The sequence below is a fragment of the Brassica rapa genome, chromosome A05 (genome assembly GCF_000309985.2).
Source record: "Brassica rapa cultivar Chiifu-401-42 chromosome A05, CAAS_Brap_v3.01, whole genome shotgun sequence".
Classification (NCBI taxonomy): domain Eukaryota; kingdom Viridiplantae; phylum Streptophyta; class Magnoliopsida; order Brassicales; family Brassicaceae; genus Brassica; species Brassica rapa.
In genome coordinates this window covers 3043717-3071273 of record NC_024799.2, presented here as the reverse complement: position 1 = coordinate 3071273, position 27557 = coordinate 3043717, and the positions used below count along the sequence as shown (strand labels likewise).

General features: G+C 35.2%; 6 protein-coding genes, 1 long non-coding RNA gene and 1 pseudogene across 9 annotated transcripts; 2 read left to right on the top strand and 6 right to left on the bottom strand.

Annotated features, from left to right (window-relative positions):
* Positions 1-2606: 2606 nt before the first annotated feature.
* LOC103866990 (eukaryotic translation initiation factor 3 subunit F) lies at positions 2607-4173 on the bottom strand. The gene is made up of 6 exons (XM_009145014.2): positions 3853-4173; positions 3710-3789; positions 3385-3614; positions 3171-3292; positions 2959-3072; positions 2607-2869 (listed from the first exon to the last, which is right to left on the bottom strand). The coding sequence occupies exons 1-6, from the start codon at positions 4096-4098 to the stop codon at positions 2780-2782; spliced, it is 882 nt and encodes a 293-aa protein (XP_009143262.1). The 5' UTR covers positions 4099-4173; the 3' UTR covers positions 2607-2779.
* A 1227-nt stretch (positions 4174-5400) lies between these two features.
* Positions 5401-9382, bottom strand: LOC103866989 (nematode resistance protein-like HSPRO2). Its single transcript, XM_009145013.3, has one exon. The coding sequence runs from the start codon at positions 6777-6779 to the stop codon at positions 5523-5525; it is 1257 nt and encodes a 418-aa protein (XP_009143261.1). The 5' UTR covers positions 6780-9382; the 3' UTR covers positions 5401-5522.
* Positions 9383-12425: 3043 nt separating this feature from the next.
* Positions 12426-13706, bottom strand: LOC117133922. The gene is made up of 2 exons (XR_004457992.1): positions 12639-13706; positions 12426-12548 (listed from the first exon to the last, which is right to left on the bottom strand). It is a non-coding gene; the product is annotated as an uncharacterized LOC117133922 (long non-coding RNA).
* Positions 13707-13966: 260 nt separating this feature from the next.
* Positions 13967-15853, top strand: LOC103866988 (protein bfr2). Of its 3 annotated transcripts, none has more exons than XM_009145012.3 (6): positions 13967-14103; positions 14442-14476; positions 14594-14689; positions 14763-15065; positions 15163-15394; positions 15473-15851. In XM_009145012.3, exons 2-6 carry the CDS (start codon positions 14453-14455, stop codon positions 15661-15663), a joined length of 846 nt encoding a protein of 281 aa, XP_009143260.1. In that variant the 5' UTR covers positions 13967-14103; positions 14442-14452; the 3' UTR covers positions 15664-15851. The 3 variants fall into 3 exon arrangements, with proteins under 3 accessions (XP_009143260.1, XP_009143259.1, XP_033146962.1); XM_009145011.3 differs by having other exon boundaries at positions 14591-14689; XM_033291071.1 differs by lacking the exon at positions 13967-14103 and having other exon boundaries at positions 14438-14476; positions 15473-15853.
* Positions 15854-16650: 797 nt separating this feature from the next.
* On the top strand, positions 16651-17913 carry LOC103866986 (clathrin light chain 2). Its single transcript, XM_009145009.3, has 3 exons — positions 16651-17016; positions 17136-17289; positions 17451-17913. The coding sequence occupies exons 1-3, from the start codon at positions 16763-16765 to the stop codon at positions 17781-17783; spliced, it is 741 nt and encodes a 246-aa protein (XP_009143257.1). The 5' UTR covers positions 16651-16762; the 3' UTR covers positions 17784-17913.
* LOC103866987 (mucin-17) lies at positions 17871-20562 on the bottom strand. The gene is made up of 5 exons (XM_009145010.3): positions 20370-20562; positions 20164-20281; positions 19627-19741; positions 18416-19537; positions 17871-18344 (listed from the first exon to the last, which is right to left on the bottom strand). The coding sequence occupies exons 1-5, from the start codon at positions 20560-20562 to the stop codon at positions 18078-18080; spliced, it is 1815 nt and encodes a 604-aa protein (XP_009143258.1). The 3' UTR covers positions 17871-18077.
* Positions 20563-23229: 2667 nt separating this feature from the next.
* Positions 23230-24224, bottom strand: LOC103866985 (protein EARLY FLOWERING 4). Its single transcript, XM_009145008.3, has one exon. The coding sequence runs from the start codon at positions 23806-23808 to the stop codon at positions 23467-23469; it is 342 nt and encodes a 113-aa protein (XP_009143256.1). The 5' UTR covers positions 23809-24224; the 3' UTR covers positions 23230-23466.
* Positions 24225-24992: 768 nt separating this feature from the next.
* Positions 24993-26907, bottom strand: LOC103867755 (annotated as a pseudogene).
* Between the last annotated feature and the right edge of the window lie 650 nt (positions 26908-27557).

The window sequence follows — 27557 nt, the reverse complement described above, 5'->3', positions numbered from 1 at the left end:
GAGAATTTGAGTTATATCGGTGGGTTTCGTCCCGTTTTACCTACCGCAAAGTGGATTCGGTTGACTGGTTTAGATTTTTTTAATTGTATATATATATTGCATGTTGAATTTTTTTTATGTGAGATGGATGCTGGTCGGCCGCATGTATTTTCCAATCCGTAAATTTTTTTATAAATGATTTAAAACTATATTTAAATTTTTTATAGAACTTAATTATACAAAATATTTCTATATTTGTCAAAATAATGAAAATATATAAATTTTATTTAAAAAAAAATATAATGAAAATAATCATTTTAATTTTAATTAAAATTATCCGTAAATTTTGCAGGTTTTTTTCAAAAATATTAGTGAAATGGACGCGGATATAATATTTTTTTCCTAGCGGGGATGACCTTTTAAGTGACACCATTCGATCTATCCCACGATTGAACATACATTATTTTCCCATTAAAACAAAGAAAACATTATCACAACATAAGTCAAACCTTTGTCAAGACTCCGTTGGTGCATATAATATTACTTTCGTTAGTTTTTGTTGGAATTAATTAGTAGCATGTATATATACTTAAAAACGTGGGTTCATGTACCACTAGCTAACTAAATGCATGTAACAACATACTTTGAACCAAGGCAGTGTTCGTCATATTCATTTTTATTCTTCCTTCTACATCAACTATAGATTAAATAAAAATTATCTCTTTCTTTTCATTCATTTTCAAGTTCCGTTTTTGAGCTATGTTCATTCATCACTTGTCTCCAAAATGTCCTTTATCGACTCTCCTTAAATCATTTGGAATGGGACATCTGATCATTGATATAATATTCTCCTCTTGTTCTTCATTGCTAATTGCATCGAGTTTTGGTATTTTTTAATAATGTTTGTAAAAAAATTTCACAAAATTAATTAAATGAAATCACATAGACAAAAAAAACTTTTCCCTCAATAATTAATTTCCTCTCATATTTTTACGCTTTAAGTTCATCCGAATACATAACAAAGTTCCAATTATAATATATGTATATTTTTCTTTACAAGCTGTGCCTTTTGATTGTTGCACCGTAGACTATGGAATGTATTTAACTGCCGTCTGCATCTTTTTGGTTCCGGATAATCAAAATTAGTATTGTTGTTGCTTGATAATTAATAGACAAAATATTTATGTTTAAAATATCGGAACTCATTATGTCATGTAAATGCATCGAATCCAAACCTAAATTGGTGACAAAAGAAAGAATCCAACCCTCTAGTAACAAGCTAGTATAATAGTTTTCCAAAATACATTGAATATCAAATGTGTTCATGACAGCTAACATCATTACTTTTATATGAAAATATAAGCATAATCACCACTACTAGTGCAACTACTATACGAGGGATTGATTGTGACATATATAGATATAAAACGGACCATTAAAAATAAGCTAAATAGCTATAATTCTAGGATAACTAACAATGATATGTTTTAAAATAAAACAATGTTTTCAACTGTGTCAATATGAATTTAACCGATCCTAAAATTTTGGGAACCGTAAACAATTTAATAAAGATTTTAATAATTTTTTTTTACAATTTATGGATCTTTATCTATTCAAAATTTCTTCAAAAAAATTGAATAATTGAGGCGGATGTTTCATTTCGCTTTGCCCAACCGGTCTTGATATATTATAGAACTACAAATTTTGGGTTATGCATTAGTCTAACATTTACACGTCACTCCGTATGTTCGTCGTTTGTTTCTCTTTTGTACATGCACCAACATAAACGGAGATATTTCGATAGTCAAGTTTGTGTTTTAGATATTACCGACTATAAATGTTGTATCACTTACAAATGAAGTGTCTGAATCGTTAAGTTTAAAACGGGACCATGTAGCTAGTATACTTTGAATGGAGATCATGATGATAAATCTATCACGGGACCATTGATGGGTGGTTCATTTGGTTACACATATGTGCATTTTTATAATTATTTTGGTTACATATATAAAGGGCGACCGTGTTGAAAAGTCCAACTGAGATTGATATAGTTGTAGCTAGCCATTGAGTCATGCATGCATGTATTACCTTACATTGAAAAGGAGTTCAGTTGGTAAAAATCATGAGATTTATTCAGATAATCGTAAATAGGGTTCTAAAATGTTAAATTTCTCATTAAAAATCAGTTTCTAAATAATTTCCATCGAGATCCATGTGACATACTACAGCAGCTTAGCAGGCCTCTACTACTATAAAAGTGATTATCAATATATTGGCTAATAGGTATGACGCTATTTTGGTAAAGAAAAGAAAAGTGCGAGGCTATGGTGACCGATAACCATTAGAGTAAAGGTGGGTGAAGTGGAATGATAAGTTAGATTAATGTGAAGACTGTATGCAAGTTGCTCATTTTCATTACAAGTGCATGCATGCCTTTATTGACCCCATCTACACACCGGCCTACGCATATTGTTAAGTGTGATATAAACGGCCGTATATAAAACATTTTTCACGTATGCTGAGAGAGACCGTAATGTTTCTATAATATATTGTGCATCTTTAAGGCGAAAACAAATATTCATGAACGTTGTTGTATGTTTTAGTGTTATTATTGTTTTGTTCTGAACTTCATATCAACACGACGTGTTTGTTTTACTATCTCGAATCCGAAAGTCTTATGACGCTACACCATCCATACTCGAGACTGAATCTTACACGAACTTTTTGTCAAAAAAAAAACATTGAAACCAAAAGCAACATTCCTCATTTTCAGCAAAACCTTGTGTGTTCAAAAGCTCAATTACAGCATTTGAGCAGCTGTGTTTAGCTTCTCCGCTAGACTCAACTGTGTCCTTGTTATGCTCGACAGGTACAGCAAAAGCAATTGGTCCTGTAACAGCACAAAACCCAATCTATTAGTTACGAACTTACAATCACATGTATAACTTGTTTTTACTGCTAAGAGTTTTTTTTTTCTACCTGGAGACTATCATTCACAAGGTTATCAAAGACTTGTGGGGGTAATTTGGGAAGCGAGGCTACAGCCTCTGCAATGAATCGTCCTATGTTGTTGTCTGGAGGTGTTTGACCTTCCTGAGAAATTTCATCAAAAAAATATACAACAAAGATCATACACGGTGGATAAATAGACTCTCTGCTTTAGCTTTAAAGCGTATAACAAACAAGCTCACCACGACGCTGTCAACATATTTGTAGACATCGTTGATTAAACTCAACAGCCTCTCCATCGTTAGCTCCATTCCTTCCATGTCATTTGGGAGTTTGTCAACCGCTGTTGCCTTGAGAACATCATCTGCAGAATCAAAAACGATAAAGCTAAGATCCTCAACTCATTCACAATCATTAAAGAGACAATCTTTAAATATCGTCTCTAGCCATACTCACATCCGACCCTCTCAGCCTCGACCATACGGAGATCAACAGGAACCTCCTGAAACTGTGCAGCGAGCTGACGATCGCCAAGAGAAAGGTTTGAAGATACAAAGGCTTTGATAGCACCCTCACCATTAGTAAAACCAGTGTCCACAGTCAAATGAATAGGGTTGGTGACTTCCCTAGCGTAGAAGTCATGAATCAAAGCACTACCACCATTCACACCAAGACCAGTTGAATACCTACATACATCATCATCATCATCAGATCAAATACATTATCTCTAATTCTCTATCAGCTAAGATCCAATCCAATGCCTAATCACGTGAGAAAGTACCAGCCAACGATTATCTCCTTGGGATTCACCTTAAGGTGCGACGCTAACATGTTGTGGTGGTAATCAATATCCACAGCAACCTGTATCAATACGAAACGTTTCATCTCACATTCTCGCAATCTAACAAACAGATCGATTCGAACCTGATCGGAAGATTCGTTGTGAGGGACGGCGTACGAGTTGCGGATGTCGACGGTTCCGTCGGGTAGGATGGATCCGAGGAGAGTGCCGATGACTCGTTCGGCTGAGTCGGGACGTCGCACGAAGCAATCGCAGACGTTGAAGATCACGAGGGGGTGGATCCTCGCCGTGAGGATGGAGGTAGTCGCGGAGGTTGTCGACGACGGAGTCGCGAATTGTAGGACGGTGTGCTCGTTCGCCGCCGCCATGGTTGAGGTTTCTGAGATTCGGTTAACGGCAAAGGGCGCGAGTCTGTTGTGGAGGGGAGATTTAGGGCTTACGATGGAAGAAGAAGGGGTAGTGTATTAGCCATTAATGGGCCGAAAAATAGGCCCATCATGTGTATTATTGGACTGACGAAAAAAAGATTATGGACTAGTCTTTAATCATTTGGTTTCAGTTTCGTTTTACTGTATTGCTAAATTGTCTGCTTTCACCTTTCAGTGCCGAGATTGATGGTCGTTTTAGAAATTCGTGGAGAAATCAATTTTTTGATCAAAGCAGTTTCACACATGTATATCTGGTTGGTTTATACATTGATGCTGATTCTACATTCTTACATGTCTCTGTTCTTTTTATGATTTTTCTTAGATCATCTATAATGGTTTCTTCTGCTTTTCTCTTAAATAGAAAATTTTTAAAAAATAAATGAAGAAATATTTTCAGTGTATCATTGTAAAATAGATTAAAAAAAATTCAAATATATTGAAACCATGTATCTTCGTCTAAAAATGGAGATGGTTTGCGACCAAACTCATTTTATAGAACATTTAGGGTCAAATATAGATCTAGGCTAAAGATATGTTTTGCTATATATTATAGGATTTTTGTTTAGCCACCCATCATGGTATTGAACCGCATCTAGTTGACTAGATAATTGTTATTTTTGTTTCATTTATGATAGTGGAATTGTGTTTTTTCTAGTATAGTCCAAATACTAACACTTAAAAAGATAAGTGGTAATTTGTTGAGGATTAGACTATTTCAGATTGTTAATTATATTTTTCACTCTAAAATATAATTAATAATTCCATAATAGAGTTAAGTTATATCTTAATGATATTCTAATTTAGGTGTAAAATAGAATCATGAACAAAAAATAAACAACTTACTTCATATATAGAGTAAACTCGTTTTTACATTAATATAAAAGTGAAAATAAAATATACCACTAAAACATATTTACTTTAAACTATATTTTAATGTGAAAAATAGAGTGGAGGTTGGAAATGCTTAGTTTTACTCGTTAATCAACCACTCAGTTTATAGATTAAGAATATGACCGATCCTGTCCTGAACACACATTGTCTTGTGGTATAGTGGTTGAATGGTGATTTTCAACAAAGTTGAGTTACTGGATCCGATTCTGATACGTCTAGATTTTGCGATCTTTTTGGTACTTTATGCATATAAATGAGCATAAAATTTTCTTATCTGCTTTAATCGTAAGTCTTGTATGAATTCTCAGACATAGATTGCGATTCTTGTTTGTCCTAATAAGAAAAATCGTGGATCGTATAAAATGAATTGTATTCAAATATTCCAAAATTTCATGAAGTTACATCTAATCACCAATTTATATAAAAATAAAAAGCGGTATTTAAAAGAATTGTTATGTTCCTCCTTTCTTTCATCACCCAACGTGGCTCCAGAACTCTCCCAAGAACGTCTTCGCCGCGTCAAGACTCGGGAAATAAGTCGGCTCCATGAATATCTGCCTCACCGAGTCACACTCCGTGTTCATCTCCGCGCTCCCCATCACCGCCGCAACCACCTGCTTATACGCGAAGAAGAACCTCTTCGCCGCAGCTTCCACACCTTGCATCCCTTGAAGCAAATGAATCTTATCGCACTCCTCTCCCTTCCTCGCGTAAAGCCTCATCGCCGCCTCTTGCAGCCTCGGTCCTCCCGTGGGATCCACCTCAACGCCCAACACAAACGGCACCTTCTCCCTCAAACCTTTAGACATCTTCATGACCTCCACCAAACCTCTCGACCTGAAACAAAACGCGTCGTTTTTACCGGCCGTCTTGATATGCAACTGCTTCTTGAGTTTAAGAAAGTCTTCAGGATCCATCAGGAGGTGAAGATCTTCTACCTCAATAAGAAGCTTCCATATACTCTCCACCAAGTAGACGTCTCTCGACGCTTCACCGAACCTCCCTTTATCAATACTCGTGTTGATACGTTTCAAGAGGTTTGAAGACACGTGGAGCCATGACTCTATGATTTGGTGAAGGATGTATAACGTTTCGTTCTCGTTGTTATCGATATGATCCGCGTAAGGATTATTCCTGAGGCTGTATAACTCGTTCGGTCTGCAAACGGCGTCGTATTGGAGATTAGGTTTCCCGGAGATGTTCTGTTCACCGAGACCGAGCGTGTACTTAGAGAACCTCATCTCCTTATCGATCGTGGATAAGATCTTCTTCCCAAAGGCTTCTGACTTACGCCACGTGGCTAGCTGTGGTAGCAAGCTGAGAGTGCTTCGTTCATTCCCGACAGGAGCTGCTTCATCTTCTTCGGAGATGGATGATATGAGTTTGATCTGACACGTGAGGATCGAATCCAACCGTCGGTTCCATTCGCGGTGGTTGATGTACGGTCTATTGTCGGAACAAACGGCTAAGACCAATCTGAAAGTGATCTCTAAACCTTGGAGAGACGGTTTGAGGATAGGCTCATGCGACCAGCGAGGGAAGTCACGTGATGACCAGAGGTTTCTGAGCTCGGGGAGACGGAGGTAGAGCTCGTAGGCGGAGCAAGAGGAAGGAGCGGAGCAGGAGATGGGGGATGAGACGGGGAGCTTGAACGGCGAAGGGATGGTGACGTGGAGCTTGGTAGGTAAGTCCGGTGACACCAGCTTCCTCTTGCAATCTGTATCAACCATTTTTTTTTCTTCTCTCTGTTTTGATTATTGTTATTTAAAAAAATATATTCTAAAATTTGTTTTGATGAGTAGAGAAGGTTTACGAGAAGTATATATATAGAGAAGTTAATGGATAGGGAAGGAAGAAAAGGCGTGTGGAATTATACCGGCGCGGGGATTTTGAAAGTCAACGTGAGACGCGGTCTCTTTTTTTTCTTTAACTATTTGAATATTTTTTTCGGTAAATTTTTGTTGTTTATTATTTTTAGATAAAATAGATTAATTTATGGATTAAGCATTTTATTTTTGGCTTCAAGGCGTGGATAAACTTTAATCTATACTGTAGGAAGCTTTTTCATCATAATGTCTTGTTTAGGCATATTATCGCAATTATTCTTCTGATTGTTTACAAAAATATTAAGTAGCGGATATACTTTGCTATAATATGCCTAAACCAAATATTATAAGCATATTCTAGCTATAAGAATGTTTGGTTTAGGCATATTATAGCATTTTTAGTTGTTTTATTTTAAGAAAGTCAAATTATAAATATGATTTGTAACATATTACATACATTTTTTGTCAACGTATAAATAGATATTTTATAAATATCAAACAGTTTGGTTAGATGATATTTGCGATAAGGTTGGATTGACATGATTATAAATTTTTTGCAGTTACATAATTTTGAAAGTCAATAATGCGTTATGGGTTGTCACTTATGAGCATATCCCACTGAAACCCTCAGTTCTACATTTTTATATTAGAACAACCATTTCGTTATTCGACTTTAAGAAAGTCAAATTATAAAAAAGGTAACATGTTACACACAATTTTTGTCAACTAATATATTTGTAGTCATAATAATTATATAAAAGTTTGATTTGGTTGATATATGCGATATCAAAATAAGGCTGTATTATTGACATATGTATAAAATCTATGCAGTTACAAAGTTTTGAAAGTCAATAATGCGTTTTCGTTGTCACTTAATTCGAGCAGATCCCACTAAAACTTTAGTTCTATATTTTTGACCATAAACTTTTTTTCTTCTTAAAACCACAATTGCAAAGTTTACAAGCTATAATTTTTTTTTATCAAAACAAAGTTAATTGTTGAATATAATAATAGTTAGGAATGTACAGTATAATTACACAATCAACCAACCAATCATGCAGTTGATGTTTTGAATCATCATATATACCAGTTACATGAAGCTATATAAGTTTACATAAAAATATAGTTCTATATGTACATCTAACATTAACATGTTCATTAACCGAACATTGTTACAAAAAAAAAGTTTATTAACCGAACATAAATCACCCTTTGATATATATTGTATATATATCAATTCAGTGGTATCATATTTGAACTAATCTAACCATATGTATAGCTAAACATGAAAACAAGCAAAACAATGCGGAATTCTTTACTTGCGAAGTGACGGAACGGGCCTAGAAATTTGAAAGCCAAAAGGCTTAGATTCTGTAAAGATCAAGGAAAAAAGTAATTCTGGTGTCCGTGTATCGTTGATTCGAAACTTGAACATTAATTAAATAAATTGAGTAAACTCTCTCTTCGGCTTTTTTCAATTTATCAAACATGTCTTTACAAAAGTGTAAAGACTATATATTTATAAGCTCAAAAGATCAGGATTTGTTACTAAAAAGAGTGGAGCCACCAGTGTTTGAGAGATGCGTTTGCTTGTTTGGCGAATGTATCCTAAACTACTACTGTATTATTTTCCTTTTCTCCCTGCGTCGTATGGTAATAACTAATATTTAAAACGCAAAGAAATAGTCATTAGTGTGCGAACGATAAAACAAAAGAATTAGGTGACTATTTAGTGTAGCATTTAGACGGTGCCGTGGTATGAATAAAAACAAAAGGAAAGGGCACATGGACAGAAGAAGTAAAAGGAATATATTATATAGATGCCAAGCTTATCCAACATAATGTGATGAAGGTTGGAGTTTGGTCTTAATTTCCTTTCAAATAGTTATTACTAGGAAGCTGTCGTTTCCTTTGACTTTGGTTTTTCTTTTTCTTCAAGATCAATATTCCATCTCGATGATGGTTTTATTTATGTATGATCCGTGATAATAAGGGGTTTTATTGAATAAGACTACTAATGTTTGGGATTTACCCGAATAAGTTTAAGTGCATGCACTCGACTTAATTTGTGACCATAAGATTAGTGGATGTTTATGTTATTTTTACGGCAGACCAAAGGATAGTTGAATTTGATTAATAGTAGATGTACGGTTCAGTTATTTTTAGCGTGTACGTCGATCATAAGTTCCATTATTCACTTATTTGTAGTCATACTAGTCACAACTATTACCTTTAAGACTTTAAAACATATGAAAAGTATGCAGAGGAGTTTGTAGATTGTCTTCTTCTTCTTCTATCTTTCATAGGCTGCTTCTTTATTCCTTCCTTAACTTTGAATTCAAATAACTAAATAAGACATCCTTAGAGGGGAAACAAATTTAGTTCATAGTACATATATAAGAATATTATCTCATCCACATATTCGGTTAGTGATAGTCTGATAGATAAAGACTCGCAATATATTCCATTTAGATATCAATGATATCTTCTTTTTATATAGACCATCAAATATAAGATGATCATCTGAAACAAGCAACCATCGATTCAATAAAAACATAACATTGTATTTATTTTGGTCATTCTATAATATGTCTTTCATTTTTCTCTGATTAAGGCCATCTTCATTCCTACTCCATTTTTTTCTCTAAAATAAAGTAAAAGTGATTATGGAGTAAAGAATGCTCCAACTCAATCTCATATCTCACTTCATAATGAAGTTTACTCCATAAATGGAGTAATCTATTTTTTGTTTGTTCATCACTCCATTATAGAATGGGAAATGGAGTAGGATTGGAACAATTTTACTCAATTTTCACTTTTACTCCATTTTGGAGGAAAAAATGGTGTTTTACATTAGAGATGCTCTAACACCTCACTGCTTTACCAAAAATGTATAGTAATTTTCTTAAAACTTTTATTTTACATGCAAACACATAACGAAAATATTAGAAAAGAATTTTAATCTCATATAACTCACGTTAACTCGTATTTTGAATAATCATTTCCTAGAAACGTATATTTCAATACATAATACTAGTTTCTTTTGTGGAAAAAAACAAATATTGAGTTATTCGAAAAGTATTCATCTTTTTGAACGGTTATAAGATATGATGGGTTTATATAACTAAGTATAAAAGGAAAATGTGTTACTTGTTAGAATTCCTTTCAAGTTTACGATAAGTCTTTCCTACTCTTTTTAAATCTTTTTCGCCTTTATACATAGTCTTCTTCCTTATACATTGTTTTCTGTCCAAACGTTATTTATACGAAAAGAAAAACAGTGACCCTCGCGCGTATATACCCGTAGAAAGAACAAAATGTAAAGATTAATTGTTTGGTGCTTTTTCTTATTACGTAATAGCGTTTTATCAAGAAAAAGATCACCAATGGATGGTTGAAACTGGCTAAAACATATAAGCAAAACACTTGAAATTCCACGTTATTTGAATATATGGTTGAAAAATCAACGTACACTAATACACCATGTACTTAGATTATCAAACCATTTTCTGTTTTCTATCATTGTTGACTTGGAAATGTTTGATCATTTTTCACCAAAAAAATGTTTGATCATTTTAAACGGTCGTTATTGTTTTATTTTATTTTCCCCAAAACTAGGAAAAAATTATATATTAAAATCCTTTGTTCCATTAAAATACTATATGATAGGGACCTGGCTTCCATCCGTTTTGGTGACCAATCAGGTGATCTCGCGCATAAGAAAAGGACACGTGTGATTCGTCATGTCACATGTGCATCACCAACTTGGGTCCAACTCTTATCGGTATGAACTGCCAGGTGGTCAAAACAGAACCAGTAAACGGTTCTAGAACAAATACCTACGTGGCAAGACAGCTGGAACGGTGATTAGCATTCACGTTTATCTACGCCGCTGATTAATCCATTTTGATGGGCCCTCATCAACTACCTTTATTTTTTATTTTGTTTTCACTTTTATTTACATCTCTACATATAATAATCACTGCGATTATCAAAAATGTTCATTTTAAAATTCATTTTCTGTTGTTTTATTGGATTTCCTTTAATTAAATAGAGTTGTAGTATACTCGTAAATGTTTAAGTACATTATATCAATTACATCGTCGTGGATAATAATGGATTTGGTTTGGTTATACTCCTTTTGTTCCTGAAAATAGGATGTTTAGGTAGAAACACACATATTAAAAAAACTACTTTTTGTCTAGAAAATATCATTAAAATTGTAAATTAATTGTATTCAACTAATTACAAAATAGACTATTAAAATATGATTGGATATATAGTTTTTAATAAAGTAAAAGTTACTTCGAAAAATAAAAACATCTTATATATTGGAACATCAAAATTCTGTAAAACATCATACTTTTAAGAACAGAGGGAGTAGATGATATTGTTTGTGGATAAACACATGACTATTGACTATTGTTTATGAAAAATAAATCATAAAATAAAAAAGAGAGTTGGAAGAGAGTCAACAAAAGTTTAGCTAACAAAAGAAACAGGTTTCCTAGGAATGAAGCATGTCTCCGGCCGCATTATCCGACCATTATCCAATCTTCTAAATTTTTTTTTGAGCATCTCTCTTTTTCTTGCTTTTATTTCTTTTAATTCAAGTTTTTAATGATTAACAATTAATACTTTAATTTGAGTACATCTGAAAAAAGAGTTGTAGTCTTTTAGTAGGTACCCACCCACAAACCATGATCTACAGTCTTAGTTTTTTGTTGAGCCTCATCTAAACATCAATTGTCCAAGATCTAGTAGTCAGAACATAGTTAATCAGATGTTGTTTTAAACGAAAAAAACAATCAATCGAAAAACATTAAAGTAATATAACATCAATCTAACATACAATAATATATGAACAACCATTTATATTTTCTATTTCGTTGATAACCTTAATATTTTTTTTGTACCACTGATGTGTTTTAGATATTGTCTAAACTTGGACTAGATGGCATTGTTCGGATAAAGTTTGGTATGGGAACACATCATGCTGCCTAAAATGCTCAATAAATGCCGGAGAGGAGAAGACAAGTAGTATTATTTTGCATGTGGATGAGATCTAACACCAAATTAAATAAAAATACATATTCCTTGGTGGGACATTCTTAATTTCTCTATTTTCCTACCTCTGTTTTATCCTCTTTTTATTTTGAAATTTAGCCTATATAGAAAATAACTCAGTAAACACAAAAGTTGACACAAAAAAACTCAGTAAACACAAAATAATAATTTATGATTGTTAAATTATTGGTAAGGTGTAGCATGTCGCTCGAAAACGTTAAATAAGAAATTATAATTTTTATAGGCTTTCTTTTTCGCGTTAATTGCAGTTGCTTCGGCAACCCGATATATTACAGCAGTCCATGCATGCATCATAGTTCGAAACTGTGACAATATCGTAATGAACTATGCTGATTGAAAGTACAATAGCTATTAGCTATATATATATTAAAAAGTCGTATCAATTTGATGTATATCCGTTGTGAAACATGGAAACATATTCTCCTTTCTTCGTGTATGTCGGACTCTTTTTTTGACTTTTACTTGACAAAGCAAATGGATACAACTTGGAACTTGGAATAATACCGATGTTAGCACAAAATGGCATCTCACTGCAGGAAGAAGTCCTTATCCACCAAAAGCCTTCTTCACTTCATTTTTCTTCTTCTAATAAATATTCAAAAGATAATGTAATAGAAAGTTTAGCACCACATTCATTTTTTTAAATAAATTTTTGATAATTAAAAGTGGCACGACATGTTCCTCTTTAATCTACGCAGTTCCCACGCTTATGTTCCTTCCTCTCATGGGAAATGCCTAGAATGAGTCTCATCCATTTTCTCATAGAACATGCTTGTTTTTCAATCAGACAAAGAAAAGATGCGTGATTATCCCCTTTAATTCTTCTTTAAGCAATTTATAAAGAAAACATAAAACAAGTAATATTTTCTTAAATAAAACTTACTAATCTGATGCTCTTATTTTTCTTGATATGTATTTGAGGCTAACCGTGCTGTTAAATAATACACCAAAATCATATAATAAGCACAAAGAAAGTAAACGTTACAAGGTTTGGTAATTCCGAACCACCATTTGGAATAACCTGAAAACGATGAATGTGCGACCATAAGCAAAGACTTTAATTAACACTAACTCGTAATTAAAGAATCCTAAACGACTAGATTTTATAAACTTTCTAATAGAAATCATTATCAGATCTCCTGACATTTGAAACTTCAAAGCTCAAGCATTTGTCCAAACATAAACAGCCAAAACTATATTATAAATAAAGTATTATGCCAAACTGATGACCATAGAAACTTCATCATGCCAATACGTGTAAAACTGAAACTGTTAACCAATATAATTGGTTCAAAAAAAAGATGGACGGAACTAAACTTAAAGAACCAGAAATCAATTGTTGATAGATATACAAAATATCAATAAAACGTGCAGCAAAGAAATTCAGAAAGTGAAAATTTTAGATGTTCAATTTAAATTGATAATAATAAAAATAATTGGTGAAAGCCTAAGACACATATTATAAACCAATCAGACTCTTCCTCCACAGCCACCACCACAATAGCTCCACCAGACTCTCCTGAAACCAGTGCAGCCGCTGCCACAAACTTGCTTGGATCCTGAACCAATATACTCCTATAGAGTTAATAAACGTTTTCAGGACTAATCATAAATTGTGAAGCTCAATGGGCTAACTTTCACATTCTCAGCAGCTAAGGTAAATTGGGCTTGAGATGTGGCCCAAATGAGATTTTAGTCCAGTATAACATCAAAGGTATCCACCTCTCTTTAAGAATGTATTTCATTAATTAAAGAGCTCTCTTTATTAAATGTATGTATTCACATATTTTTATCTAATCTCATTCTAAATGTCAAGATTAAGAAAAATAGTATTTTTTGTTAATACGAATTGACATTTTTGTAACTAAGTACATGAATGTAAGAAGAATTTGTGTCATTTAACAACAACAACTTGTTTAACCAATCAAACAAAGAAAATGTATCAATTTATTATTCGCAAAAGGTAGGTTGTTAAGTATAGTAATAAAATAACAATTCAGTTAATAAATTAATGATATATTTAATAGACATTTTGTTTCTCTCTTTCTCTCACTCGTGCGAACGATTTCTAAAGAGAAGAAGGAAGCGAGTGACGTCTCTGTCTCTACACTCTAGGTCTCTTTCCTCCTTCACCACCGCCGTAAGCTGCTTCCTCTCTCTCTCTCTCTCTCACTAACTAGATCTACGCCTGATGTGTGTGTTTCGTTGTTTTACGCTTCTCTCAAGTTTGTGACTTTTGAAATGTCTCTATCTTGTAACCTTCTGGAAACGAGCAAAAAGTTTCGATCTTTTGAAAGTTTAGGCTATCTCTACGTTTTAAAGTTAACGACTTTTGAAATGTCTCTACTGTTTAGCTTCTGGAAACGAGCTAAAAGTTTCGATCTTTTTATGGTTTGTTGTTTTGTTCTTTGTGTTTGTGTTTGATTGTAGAACACGTAGACTGAAAAGTAACAGTTTTTTGTTCTTGGGTTTCTTCAGGATTAGCTGTAATGGCGCCTAGAGGAAGGAGAAAGGTAAAGCTTTTTAAAGCCTTTTACTGTTATTACATAAGAGGTTGAATTGAACAGATCATGACTTTAGAACTCATTCTTAGGTGAATCTCTGATGGGTTGTTTCTTTTCATGCAGAAGGCTGGACTGACGAGAGCGGATGCAGCACGAGATGCCATGAGAGCTTTTGGCTTTGCGGAGCGTCTTATCAATGTCTGCATCAAGGAGTTGCTTGAGGTATAACCTTTCCTTTTTTTTTTAACTTCCCTTCCTTGAAAGTGTTTTGATTTGAAGAGTGTTTTTACTTCAGGTGTATGGCGAGGGAGGGTGGTTTCTGATCGAAGAGTGTAGTTACTCGGTGCTGTTACACAAGTGCCTTGAAAAGTCAGATGAGCAAGACAAGAACTTGGCTGAAGATGGGATTGAAGAGAGGGCTGAGGAACAAAACCTTGAGATGGCTGATGCTGAAGAACAAGAACAAGAAGACAATGAGATGGTTGAGGCCGAACAAGACCAAAACCAAGAGATGGTTGAGGCAGGACAGGACCAAAACGTGGAGATGGTTGAGGCAGGAGGACAAGAACCAACGCCTCAGCTAGAAGAAAAACAAAAGGTTTATTTGTTCTTCTTCTTACTCTCTCTCTCTCTCTCTCTCTCTCTCTCTGTGCTTGTTACCTAACTTGCATCATGATCTTTTGTTTGTACTACAGGAACAAGAGCAGCAGGTTGAGGATGGAAGAGGCGATGTCGGTAGCAACTCAACATCTCTGGTGGGAGGTGTTGCCGAGACAGGTGCAAAGACTTGTCAGACCGAAGCTTTATCAACCACCAGCGAGACAGATATCTTGGACTCATCATCACCAGCAGGAGAAGCATCAGTGATATATAATGCATCACCAGCAGCAGATGCATCAGGAGGCTTTGCACAACGTCCTGCTGAAGGTAATAAACAAACTCACTCATTAGCCATTAAACTATCTCTATCATTCATTCTTACTGATGTTAAATATCTTTCTTTAGGTGTCAAGAGTTCCGGATGTGGAGGATGGATAAGTGATTCGGATGAGGATGAGGAACCAGATGCTGTTAGTGTTGGCGATGATGATGAGATCATTCAGCTGACTCCAGAACCGCTCTGTGAAGAGCTTGAGGAGCTGGTCAAGGAACTACAGGGGGAGAAGAAGAAGAAGAGGACTAGGTGGGAAGACTAAGGAGCTCAAGAGAGAGTGAAAGAGAGTAAGGAGTCACGAGAGAGAGAGACTTAAGTAGTATTGCATGTAAATAAAGGTTGAATGACCCATCGTTTCTTGAACACTCTGTGTGGGTCTTATTGAGCTATTTGTTTAAAACTTAAATATAAGTTTATAATTTATGGTGAAATAGTTATTTGGCTTGATTACAGGATTAACTCTTAACCAAAGTTATTTTTTTACAATTCGTGATTTGAATGATTGTGTAGACAAATGTCTAGTTCCATACGGTTCAGGCAACATCACACTAGTGTTAAATAAATAATGTATACAATTTTTCTTTGTTTTGGTCATGGGTCTTATAAGATCTACCAAAAACAATGATATAGATACAGTTGTCAAAACTAGATACAAAATGTGGCTATTTCTTTTAATGAAATGAGGCTAGGTATATATATATATCAATTTATTCAGTAGCTATTGTATTTTTCTATAAATATTTTAAAAAATGTTTATAGATCTCTTAATCTTTCTTTTTAAAATAATAATTTTTAAACAAATAATTTTTATTCACTTTCACAATTCAAATATATGTTGGATCCGTTTGATCCATGTTAGATCTGTTAGATACGCAACACTTGATCTGCTTTTTTCCATTCGGAATCTGATATGAAACTGCAGGACAATGTTAAAATTGCAGTTCTATAGTTGCAGATCTTGTCTGGAATCGAGGTTTAGGTTTTAGTGACTGGTTTAGTTTTGGAGTCTAGTGATGCCTTGATACACAAACTATTTATTTTTTCTTTTTTTTTTTAACACCACACAAACTATTTATTAAACAAATGCATTCACCTTGTCTGATTATTTGACTTCAAAACCATATTAAACCAAATCAATCCTAAACCCGGAATGCTTACTCCCTGGCCCAAATACTAAATAATGATTTTGGCAAAGCCCATTAAGAAGATTTTACATAAAGACAGAATCACAAGCTTTGATTGAAACTCGAAACAAAGATTCGTCTTTCTTACTGTTCGGTCTGAAACTCAAAAAGGTTTTTTTTTTTTTTTTTTTGCTAAAATTTCGGTGAAACACAAAAGTTGTCATCTTGTTCCTGGAGATGTCTGTATTTGATGATTCGTTCGTTATACTAGGAGACGATGCATCTGAGTCCGTTCCGGTCTCAGCCTACGACGGTTCTGTCCACGTAGATGACTCCACCGATGACGTTTTCGCTGCACCTTCTTCTGATTACGGCGGTTACTCTAACGGAGCTGACGTCTACGGATCAAGCGGTGGTCACGACGGTCCTATCTTGCCACCGCCTTCGGAGATGGAGTCTGATGAGGGAGCTGCTCTCAGAGAGTGGAGAAGGTTAGATCTGCTCGTTGATCTCAAAGTTGATTGCTTTGCTCGTTGTTCTCCTCAAAGTTTATATCTTTTGGTTGCTTGTGATCATATGTATAGATCTAATCTCTATGTGTTGTGTGTAGACAGAATGCAATTCAACTTGAGGAGAAGGAGAAGAGAGAAAAGGAGTTGCGGAACCAAATAATTGAGGAAGCTAACCAGTTCAAAGAGGAGTTCCATAAGAAGAGGGAGTTAGCTTGTGAAAACAACAAAGCAGCTAACAGGGAGAAAGAAAAGGTGTCTTCTTTACCCACTTAGTTTGATCATATGTTTCTCAACCTGTGCTGTTATCATGTGGTTTTGCTAGAATTGTCTCTAAAAAGTATATTATTAGGCAACCGTTAGAGATTAACTCAAAGCCTATTGCTCACACGTTTGTTTGTCTTTGGACTCTTCAGCTGTATGTGGAGACCCAAGAGAAGTTTTACGCGGAAGCAAGCAAGAACTACTGGAAGGCAATAGCGGAGCTAGTTCCTAAAGAGGTTCCAACTATAGAGAAAAGAAGAGGGAAGAAGAAAGAGGACGATCCCAAGAAGCCTACAATCTCTGTGATTCAAGGTCCTAAGCCTGGCAAGCCAACAGACCTCTCAAGGATGAGACAGATCTTTCTGAAACTCAAACAGAACCCACCTTCTCACCTTAAACTCGCTCCTCAACCTCCATCAGAGGCAGCTGCTCCTCCAAAGAATGTTCCTGAAACCAAGCCCACCGAGGCTGTTGCTGCTACTTGATAAAAACCCTCTTTCATTGTTGTGTATATGTACAGCTGAGATATTGTAAGGGCACATGTGTGTTATGTTATGTTGGATGATACTTGATTACATCACTCAAATCAGAAATCATTAAAAAGTAGTTAAATTATCTCAAACAATCAGATAACAACAATACCATAGAGGCGACTTCAGGTTAGAAAGTACTGACGCTACATCACATATCGTGTGAAAAGAACAACTCACAATAATAATAATAAAGACAAAGAGGATCTCAAAGGTCAACGGTTTAACAAATTTCTTCATTTCTTTCATCTATCTCCCTTGTAAGCTAGCAGGAGGAGACCTGCAACCTCTCTCGCTACCAGCGTCATCTTCCTTCTCGCTAGCTGCTTCTAAGCAAACGCCATTGTTGTTGTACACACTGATCTCTGAGCTTGCGTTGCTGCTTGTCGCTAGTGGAGAGTCTGAAACATTCATCGGTCTGCCACGAGTATGTCCAGATCTCACACTGTACATTGAAGATGCTGGAATGTTGGTCATCAGAGGTCTCAGGTTCCCTGGTATGGTCCTACGTATATCCTGTTGATTCATCAAATGTCTTATTAGTACTATTCTGGAAGAGAGAGAGAGAGAGAGATGAGATTACGCACCATGTGTCTTATTGCCATGTCAAGGGACTTCTTGGAGAGTGTTCTTCCAAATCCTGCACTATCCGGCGACGAGGACTTTGCAGACAAGTTACCATGAGGAGAGCCCTTTTCATCTGATCTAGGAGGAGCTAGTTTCCGCATGTTTATCACTCTCTCCACCATCTTTGCACCCATCATGACAGGACTAACATTATCATTAGCTTTTGAATATCCACGGTTAACCGCAGGGACAGAGCTGCCGCTAGCGTACATCGGCGCTCTTCCTCTTGACGGTGAACATGACTGCCTTCTCGGTCTTCCTCCTCCCGCTGGCTCAACTGAATTAGAACGAGGGCTTGGAGCTCCTGGCCTGCCTCTCGTCGCTGAGAGTGGCCTTTCGGGTAGTGTTGTTCTTAGATTTGGAGGAGTCTCTAGTGAGAAGCCAGGCATGTCTGATGGCTTCCATGGCCTTGACCTCACTGTAGGAGAAGGAGCACGTGATGCAGCAGCGGGAGTGGTTTTAGATGGTGTTGGCTTTGACGCTGGAGAAGAAGGTTTGATTTGAGATGGCTTTGATGTAGTAGTGGTTGCAGCACTCGGGGGACGGCGAGTTGGTGTGGATGATCTTGATATGGTTTTAGGAGGAGGAAGTGTGGGTCTTGAAGAAGTTGGTGTTGAAGATCTAGCGGTGGATCTTGAGAGAGGTGTGGTGGATCTTGAAGGACCTGCAGATCTTGTGGCGGTGGTGCTAGTGGTGGATCTAGCTGTTGAACCAGGAGGCCTAGTAGTTGGTTTAGATGCAGTAGGTGTGAGCCTAGATGAACTTGTTGACCTACTCATAGGAGGCGTAGGCTTAGTGGACCTGGAGTTAGTCAGAGAAGGTCGAGTAGTTGAGGAGACGGTGGTGGTTCGTGAGGTTGGTGTGGAAGGCCTTGAGGATTTTGAGTTAGTTGTTGTAAGTGTTGATGATGATCTTCCAGTGGGTGTGGCGGGTCTTGATCCAGGTCCTCCAGCTGATCCGGGTCTTGAACCAGGTCCTCCAGATGATGAAGGTCTCCGAGTTGTTCCATTAGAAGAGGAAGTTGGTGGTTGTCTAGATGTTAGATGGTTCCTTGCAGCAGGCTCTGATGATGAATTCGCCAGCTATTGGCAAAATACAATTCGCAGGTTACCAAAATTATAACACTAATATCTAGAATCAATGCTTTGATAGTAAGCAATAACACTCTTACCCTAGAAGTTAATGTAGCAGGACGGCCCTTTGAATCACCAGTCTGATTCATCATAGTCCTATGTGATTCCATCTCCAGGGAAGGAAATAGAGGAGTACCTGGAGGTGTCAGAAGCCTATGAAAGACAAAGAGAGAAGTTAGGGATGAATGTTTAGAAGAGATAAAAGAGACGCTACACTAACACTTCCACATCTTTTCTCAGCATTACTAAGAAAAAAAAACATGAATAGAGCAAAGTTTTCAGATTGGTAAGCATTTAGTTACCCAAGACCGACACACCTCACAGACAAACAGTTTCATACTCAACGCCAAAACTAAGTTCACTGGATTCAACATAGGCCTTGAATAGAAAAAACTTGAGGTTACTATACATACAGCAACTAATAACAATACTACCGCAACTAATAATAATACTTATCATACCAATCACAAACCGCTTGTATTTAAGATGGCTAAATACATTCAAATAACCACATTGAGAATGTGTTCACAGACTCAAATAAAGAACCAAAACGTCACAAATTTAAAGAGTGTTACCATTCATAGTCATTTTTGTCGCCTTCAGAGTTAAGAAAATCATCAGGAGGACCTGTCTTCCTTGCTGGAGCAGCACCACTTGAGATGTTAAACACCGGTGAAGTCCCAGGCTTTGAACCTACACAAAAACCATCAAGACATCATCAATCAGGGTTGTCTTGTCTTGTCTTGTCTCCACAAAATTAGAAAGCGTTAAAATATTTTGCCTAATGGAGACTCAAACTCATCAGGGTTGTTGTTGAGAAGGAGACTATCCTGCTCCTTCTCACGCCGTCTCATCTCAAGAAACAAAGAGAGCTCTTCATCTTTCTCAGCCATCATAGAAGCCCTAAGCTGTTGCCTCTGCCTCGCTGCTGAATCCAGCAACCGTGACTCCTGTGCCCTAAAACTCCGATTCATCTCTCTCTCTCTCTCTACTCAACCAAACTTACAAATCAAGAGATGACTAAAAAAAAACCTAACTTAACTTCCAATCTACTCCCCTCCACAACAGACAGACAGACAGACAAAACAATGTCCTAACCTTAAGTTAAAACTATTGTAAAAGTAATAAAATTGGAGAAAAATCGAAACTTTCACGAGCTTGAAGAAGTTAATTCGCAGCACATTTTCACTAATTGTTCCCGCTTGAAAGTAAAGCAGAAAGGTAGGGCAAAAAAGTGAACTTTTTTTAGAAAGAAGACACGACCGCCATTGTAGGAGGAACGAAAGCTCGAGAGACTGACCCTAGTAACTATAGTGGAGAGAGACAAAACCCAGAAACGGAAACAGCCTTAGCAAGAGAGAGAGAGTAATAAAAATGGAAGCTTTATGGGAGATCGATAGAGAAAGAGAGATTGTGAATTCGAGAGTGGCATGAAGTGTAAATATCGATCTGGAAGATGGGTTAAATTGTAAAATTACAGAAGTTTTTAAAAAATGTTTTTCTTTGGGGTTTGTGATTTTTTTTTTTTTGTTTTATTATTTGTGTGTTTTGAGGGGACGTGACATCTCTCATCTGCTCTCTCTCTCTGCATCATCTTCTCTTTTGTATTACTCAAAATGATTTTATAAGATTAATTGAAAGGAATGTTATTATTCAGTCTCTGGAACATGTTTTCTATGTGGAATAATCACCGTATGATTGTACAACTAGTGGACATCGTTCTATCAAATCTCTTTGTGATTATTGTACTGATGGATCTCTTTGGTATTATTGTACTATAGTCAGTTTTGTTGAACCACATATAGAAATAGTGTTTTTGGAATAGTTGACTCCACTTATGATTATGATTAGGTCCTTAATCTATCACTGATTAAGTACTACATACTAAATTTTTAACAGTCATTTATAAGTTGGTTAGTGATAAACTGAAAACAAAACACTCCAAACTAGGGGTGTTCAATCCGGTAAAACCAAACCAATTAAAACCAAACCGAACCGAAATAGAAAAAATGGTTTGGATTTGGTAGTACCGAATATACCGAATGGATGTCATTTTTAAAAAACCGCGGTATATGGATATGGTTTGGTATATAAACCGATCAAATCGAATAAACCGAATAAACCGATCAATTAAAATATAATAGTATAAGTATATGTAAATTATATAATATAATTAATAATATATACCTAATTTATTTTATTGGTATGATCTTCCTACTTAAATATTTATTTTAGTTATTTAATATTTTATTTTAAGTTCAAATTTTTTTTATAAAATTAAAAAAACATATTTTTTACTTTTTTGTTTAATAGTATTATGGATTACTGATATTTCTTACTTTTATTCCATAAAACTATTATTGTTATTAACTAAATATGTTTACTGATTATTTAAATAGAAAAATAAAAAATAAATTATTTAAAAACCAAAATATCGCCATGTTATAACTATATTTAAAGCCGATAAATAATCTTATAAAGTAAAATTCACAAAATATTTTAAAAGATAAATATATTTACGGTTTTTTGGTATAAAACCGAATAAACCAAAAACCGATGGTATATAAACCGAACCAAGCCATATTAAATATGGTTTTAATATGGTAGCTATTTTTATAAACCGAAACACCGAAAAACCGAAAAAACCGAACCGAAACCGAACCGATATCCGGATTGAACACCCCTACTCCAAACGTATACTTCTAAAATCTTTTCGATGGGTTAATATGTTTAATTGGTTCTCAACCAACTCCGTGTACATACTTTGAGTTATCTTGTTGTTTTTTTTTTTTTTTGAAACACAGTTATCTTGTTGTTTAGAAAACAATATTTGTACTACCTAAAAGGCCAAAACTGATAATGGAGATAAAAAAAAATTGATTAACAAGATAAACCAAAGAAAACCTATAGGAGTTTGATTAGTAGACTAAAAACTAACGTTCATTGACATAAAACTATTGGGTATGGGTTTGGATTGGGTTTTTATATACATTAGTGGAGTATCTCGAGACTATTAGACCACAAACCTAACTTAAGAATCAAAGGTTGATGTTGCTAATTTTAGATTACAGGGTTCATATGACTTTCTTAATCTCTGATGAAAGAAACAAAATTCAATGGTCCAGTGAGTGTCTCAGTCCAAGATATGTAAAGCAAAAGTCCACTCTTTGTTCAAAAAAAAAGTCCACTCTATCTAAAGCCCATCAGATCCATATACTTTTCTCTATTAAAGTTTGGTTTGTATATAGTTTATCTTTTTGGAACATCAAACTTTTGTTATCTTTTAATCAGATTAAGTAAGATTGGTTTGTATACATCATTATTCATTAATATTGGGTTCAGTTTCCCAAAACCATGCTCTTATAGTCTTCAATCTAGTGTATCTGAAATGTGACTGAATGGTCTATTTGTTCCATGCAGTATCTGTTTGCTTATTATTGTCATATGAATATCACAACGTGGATACTTCTCCAACACACATCACTTTGAAAAGTCAGTTGTAAACAAATCACTTTACATGTCATATCAAAATTGCATCACGAATAGGTTACGAACTTATTTCAAGTTGCAACTATCTAACAACAACCTTCATTAATGTCAAAGATCATATAATAAGAAGAGGCTCAAAATATAGCAGAAAAAAAGCGTTCAAGTCTAAATATTTATTTATTATTAGAGAAATTGCAGTAGAGACACATTGAAAAAGACTCAAACCATAATTAAAATAACCCATATAATGGGTTTTCTCCCACGGATTATTCTAACGACAATCATTGCAATAACATAACTTATATAACAGGTTGGTTTAGACCATATGTTAAACCGACTGATTCGAAATGTTAAACCGGCCGGTCCAACTAAGAAAGACCAGGGTTGATTTAATTAGCTCTGGTTCCGGTAGCACCACCACCGTCGCGACCGTTCTTCCCACCGTGAAACGCCGATGAGAAATTGGTGTTGAGGTCAGAATACATAGAAACAACCTTAGAGATGTTTCCGTTGAGTTCTTGGATCAAAGCAACGTTCTTGGACATGTTATCTGCCATTCTTGACTGGTGATTGTCGTTGACTTGCTGGATAAGTGATCTATTTCTGTCCAAAACAGATTGCACTTGTCTGAAATTCCGATCAAGATCCTCCCACATCGCCGGATCTCCTCCTCCCTGCTCCGCCTCTTCCGCCACGTTCCTCCGCCGCTTAGTTTCACCGTTCCTCTTCATTTAAATAGTTTTTATCAACCGGAGATTTTCTTCTTTTATATGTTTTGTATGTGTTTTTGTATGATTTGTTGTATTTTCGCACTCAAGGGAAATTAGATATTTATAGTAACTAAATATCTTCCGGGCAAGATGATAAATGGACACGGAGGCAAGCAGTTCTGACTCATCACCAGGCGTATAACTAGAGCGTGTAGCTCAAATACACGTATATTATCGAACATTGAAGAACAGGGCGCGTGGGGAATCTGAAAAAATGTGAGTTGAAGGTGTGCAGTGATTGGTTAGGAGGAATAAAGAACAGAGTTTTTTCTGCACTTTTCTGATTTTTTTACAAATAAAAATGGGTGAGAGAGAGATAAAAGGATCTATGATTCTCGAAATATCTCAAGATATTTATTGAAAAGTGCATAGTTTTATATGAATAGAATAAGAAAAAGTGTATATGGTCTAAGAATTGCCACGGTCAAAGAACCAAATTCGCATACGCATCATCTCATTTATCAATTCCTATAAAAATTGCCTTTGATCTGGTCTCAGTGTTCTTCAAACACTTTCATATTTTATTTGTTAGATATTTACTAGTTACTACTATGCAGAACACTACAATATCGTTTTGACAGTTTCAATAAAAGCTGAATTGTTGTTACAGATAAAAACGACCGACTCTCCAAGTTATCTTTCTTTTGCCATTCGTCAATACCTCACCCTCCAACCTTAGCAACTACTACGTTGAATCAATCACTATGAAGTTTCTTTTTACAAAGAGATTATGACCAAAGCTATAATCCTGGAACATGTGTACAGTATAATAAAACATTGGTCGTGCGCACTACAGATCAAATTTCAAAAGTGCAATAAAGTTGTGTTGATCTGTCGGAAATTTCAAAAAGTGCAATAAAGTTTATTATGTTCTTTTGTAATGGAAGAACAAGACTGGGAGGAGAATGGATATTCTCTTATCGTGAAGAGAAAAACTAAAATATGAATTTCATTTGAGAGCCATTCTAAAACATGAATGGCCACATGACTATGTTTCAGGCCCTGTTCGTCTGTCTATTAATTGCTGCGACTACGACCAAAGCAAACAATACAACGTAAACACAAAAGCTGACACTGAAAATGGACGCCCGTGATGGTGCTAATTAAGATGTTTTGATTTGAATCGAGCAACACCTCCCTGCACACCCATCTACATAATCTTCATATACTTGGGATAGAAGCCACAGTATTAATTCAATTTCTGGTTGTCGCTGAATTCAATCATTATCCGATAATACGTATTTGCTGTTTGAATTGATTAATCAATTCTAGCAAAACGTAATTTGTTCTGTAACGCAATAAGCAAAAGAGAACCTAATTTTCTTTGTTGTCACATCATGTTTTGAGATATTTTATCACTAAAAACACTATTGTATGATGAAGTTGATGAAATGATTCTAAATAATATGACAATAGGAACAACACACAAACAGCTCGAATCATAAAAGGGAATAAAGCAATAAAGAAAGAGTTTTTTGGGACCTCAATTTTAATAAGATTCCTTGCGTTTTCTACTGAGTATTGAAGCTCTCTGGAAACGAGGACCTCCTGTTCTCCATTTCTTGAAGGCTGTCATTGACAAGTGAGCTGCTTCGTACACTGTAAAAGAACACAAACAATGGAGGTTTCAGTTGAAGAAGAAGATGATAACTAATTAACCACAAACACAAGGGTTTAAAAGGGTTTCAAGTACAGTTTGTTTCACAATGGTTGTAACTTGCAACCGAACTCGTAGAAGTAAGGAGATCGTGATCTAAGATCAACACATGCTGCATCAGCCTGAATTTCCGGCCTCGTCCTGCATCCAACACATAAAGCTATGAAAGAGCTTCAGAGGGCTATCTCAAGTTTTCAACAGTTAATGGAGCTATGCAAATAAGATGTTGAATACAAATCCAAAAACATTTTACAGCAAGCTCAACTTACTTGTGGTCGAAACATGCAGGAAGGTTGATGGAGACAGCTTGTCTCAAATGCAACTCATGAGCAAGCCAGAAGGGTAACTCCACTTTGGCGCCTTGTTCAACCTGCATGGAAACACAAAGATAACACTGAATAAAACTTAAATCACAAGACAATTAAATCATCATTAGCTCAAATAAACACTACTAACAGAGTTAGTCTCAGCACTTGGATCAACAGTGACTCCATTTGCTGCTTTATGGAATACCACATGCGCAAACTGTAAGTAAAAAAAGATTTGGATGTTATCAGCCTTCTAAAACAACAGAAGAAGAACCTAGAAATCTAAGTGATTTTTCTATCTAGCCCATATAAGGCCCATTAGTTGTTCATTCCTTTGCCATAATCTCCACAATGCCACAAGAAGCCAATCACATTATACATAGATCAAATTCTGATACGGCTGACTAAACAAATTCTGATCACATTATACCCCTGTATTTTTGACTATTTTCATTTACTTAAAATTCATTATTTTTTACATGAAAATGATGCAAAATGTTTCTTTTAACCCATCATTTTTTTTTTTCAGATCTAACCACTAAATCTCAAATCCATATCCACCTAACCGAAAAACCCAACTCAACTCTTCCAAATCTTTCTTTTTGTTAATATCAAAAACGTTTTAATAGAAACTAGTGTATAGTAAATGGGAACGTTCAACTAATATATAGTAACTTCGATACTGAGGCATGCCATTATTGTGCGCTCAAGTTCACAAAAGTTCAACAATGAAAATGTCATTACTCCGGTTCTGGATCTCCAAGATGAAGAAATCTAGTTGAATTATCACGCAAGATGAAGAAATCTAGTTGAATTATAATATTTTCTGGATCTCCAAGACGAAGGTATCTAGTTGAAGTGGTTTAGGTGCTTGAACTTGAGGTTGAGGTTAAGCTTGAAGTTGATTCTCATGAAGATTCACTTGTTCATTATTCTATTTTCCTGATTCAAAAGAACTTGTTGAACATCATTATAACATATGACCTTGTTGATCATGTTCTTGATTCTCATGAGGGTCCACTTAATCATGCTTTTATTTTTCCTGAGCATCATTATGATTATCTGCCAGTTGATCATGGTTATCTTGATGCTCATATCTACGGAACATGATGCTCTTCCTTCTGAATATCATTGTAATTATCTGCCGGTTGTTTTCTTCCCCTCTTTTCCATCAATCATTTTTTAAAAACTCATTTTTTCAAAACAAAATAGAATCTTCAATCAATTTTCTTCTTTAATCAGCTCTCTATCATCTTGAATCGAAATTCATCTTCAATGTTGCTAAGATTCACAAAAAAGAAAAAAAAATACAATTAAAACGAATACAACTAGAATGTGTATAACTAGTACAACTAAAACGAGTACAATTTCTTCTTTTTTGAGTCAACTCAAAAAAATAGTTTTACAATTTAGTTTTGCAAAATATCAATAATCTGCCTGAATTTGCAATTTAAAATTTCAAGACATTTCTAGATACAAACTCTCTCTCTCATACTTGAAATCCTAATTTCTGATTTGATTCTCTCTAAGCTATAACTCTATGTAATGAATAATCTTTCAACCATCGCCGCTGCCGCCATGAACTTGCCACCACTAAACCTCTAAGAAACAAATCGTTGAAGACGTGAATTACGAAAATACTTTTAAAATTTATCGTAAATGAAACCAGTAATCATCAATTTTTTGTGATTATGATATAGCATTAGAGGCTATGGCATATAGAGATTCAACATATATACATTCAA

What these genes read in the sequence shown, in the direction of transcription:
- LOC103866990 (XM_009145014.2), bottom strand. Translation starts at nt 4,098, where the DNA reads ATGGCGGCGGCGAACGAGCACACCGTCCTACAATTCGCGACTCCGTCG. An exon ending in ACAACGAATCTTCCGATCAG is followed by an intron (nt 3,790 to 3,852) that starts GTTCGAATCGAT and finishes GTATTGATACAG; the next exon opens with GTTGCTGTGGATATTGATTA. An exon ending in AATATGTTGACAGCGTCGTG is followed by an intron (nt 3,073 to 3,170) that starts GTGAGCTTGTTT and finishes GAAATTTCTCAG; the next exon opens with GAAGGTCAAACACCTCCAGA.
- LOC103866989 (XM_009145013.3), bottom strand. Translation starts at nt 6,779, where the DNA reads ATGGTTGATACAGATTGCAAGAGGAAGCTGGTGTCACCGGACTTACCT.
- LOC103866988 (XM_009145011.3), top strand. Translation starts at nt 14,453, where the DNA reads ATGGCGCCTAGAGGAAGGAGAAAG. An exon ending in CGCCTAGAGGAAGGAGAAAG is followed by an intron (nt 14,477 to 14,590) that starts GTAAAGCTTTTT and finishes CTTTTCATGCAG; the next exon opens with AAGGCTGGACTGACGAGAGC. An exon ending in GCATCAAGGAGTTGCTTGAG is followed by an intron (nt 14,690 to 14,762) that starts GTATAACCTTTC and finishes TTTTTACTTCAG; the next exon opens with GTGTATGGCGAGGGAGGGTG.
- LOC103866986 (XM_009145009.3), top strand. Translation starts at nt 16,763, where the DNA reads ATGTCTGTATTTGATGATTCGTTCGTTATACTAGGAGACGATGCATCT. An exon ending in GCTCTCAGAGAGTGGAGAAG is followed by an intron (nt 17,017 to 17,135) that starts GTTAGATCTGCT and finishes TGTTGTGTGTAG; the next exon opens with ACAGAATGCAATTCAACTTG. An exon ending in CTAACAGGGAGAAAGAAAAG is followed by an intron (nt 17,290 to 17,450) that starts GTGTCTTCTTTA and finishes TGGACTCTTCAG; the next exon opens with CTGTATGTGGAGACCCAAGA.
- LOC103866987 (XM_009145010.3), bottom strand. Translation starts at nt 20,562, where the DNA reads ATGAATCGGAGTTTTAGGGCACAGGAGTCACGGTTGCTGGATTCAGCA. An exon ending in TGAGTTTGAGTCTCCATTAG is followed by an intron (nt 20,282 to 20,369) that starts GCAAAATATTTT and finishes GTTTTTGTGTAG; the next exon opens with GTTCAAAGCCTGGGACTTCA. An exon ending in CTGCTACATTAACTTCTAGG is followed by an intron (nt 19,538 to 19,626) that starts GTAAGAGTGTTA and finishes TTTTGCCAATAG; the next exon opens with CTGGCGAATTCATCATCAGA.
- LOC103866985 (XM_009145008.3), bottom strand. Translation starts at nt 23,808, where the DNA reads ATGAAGAGGAACGGTGAAACTAAGCGGCGGAGGAACGTGGCGGAAGAG.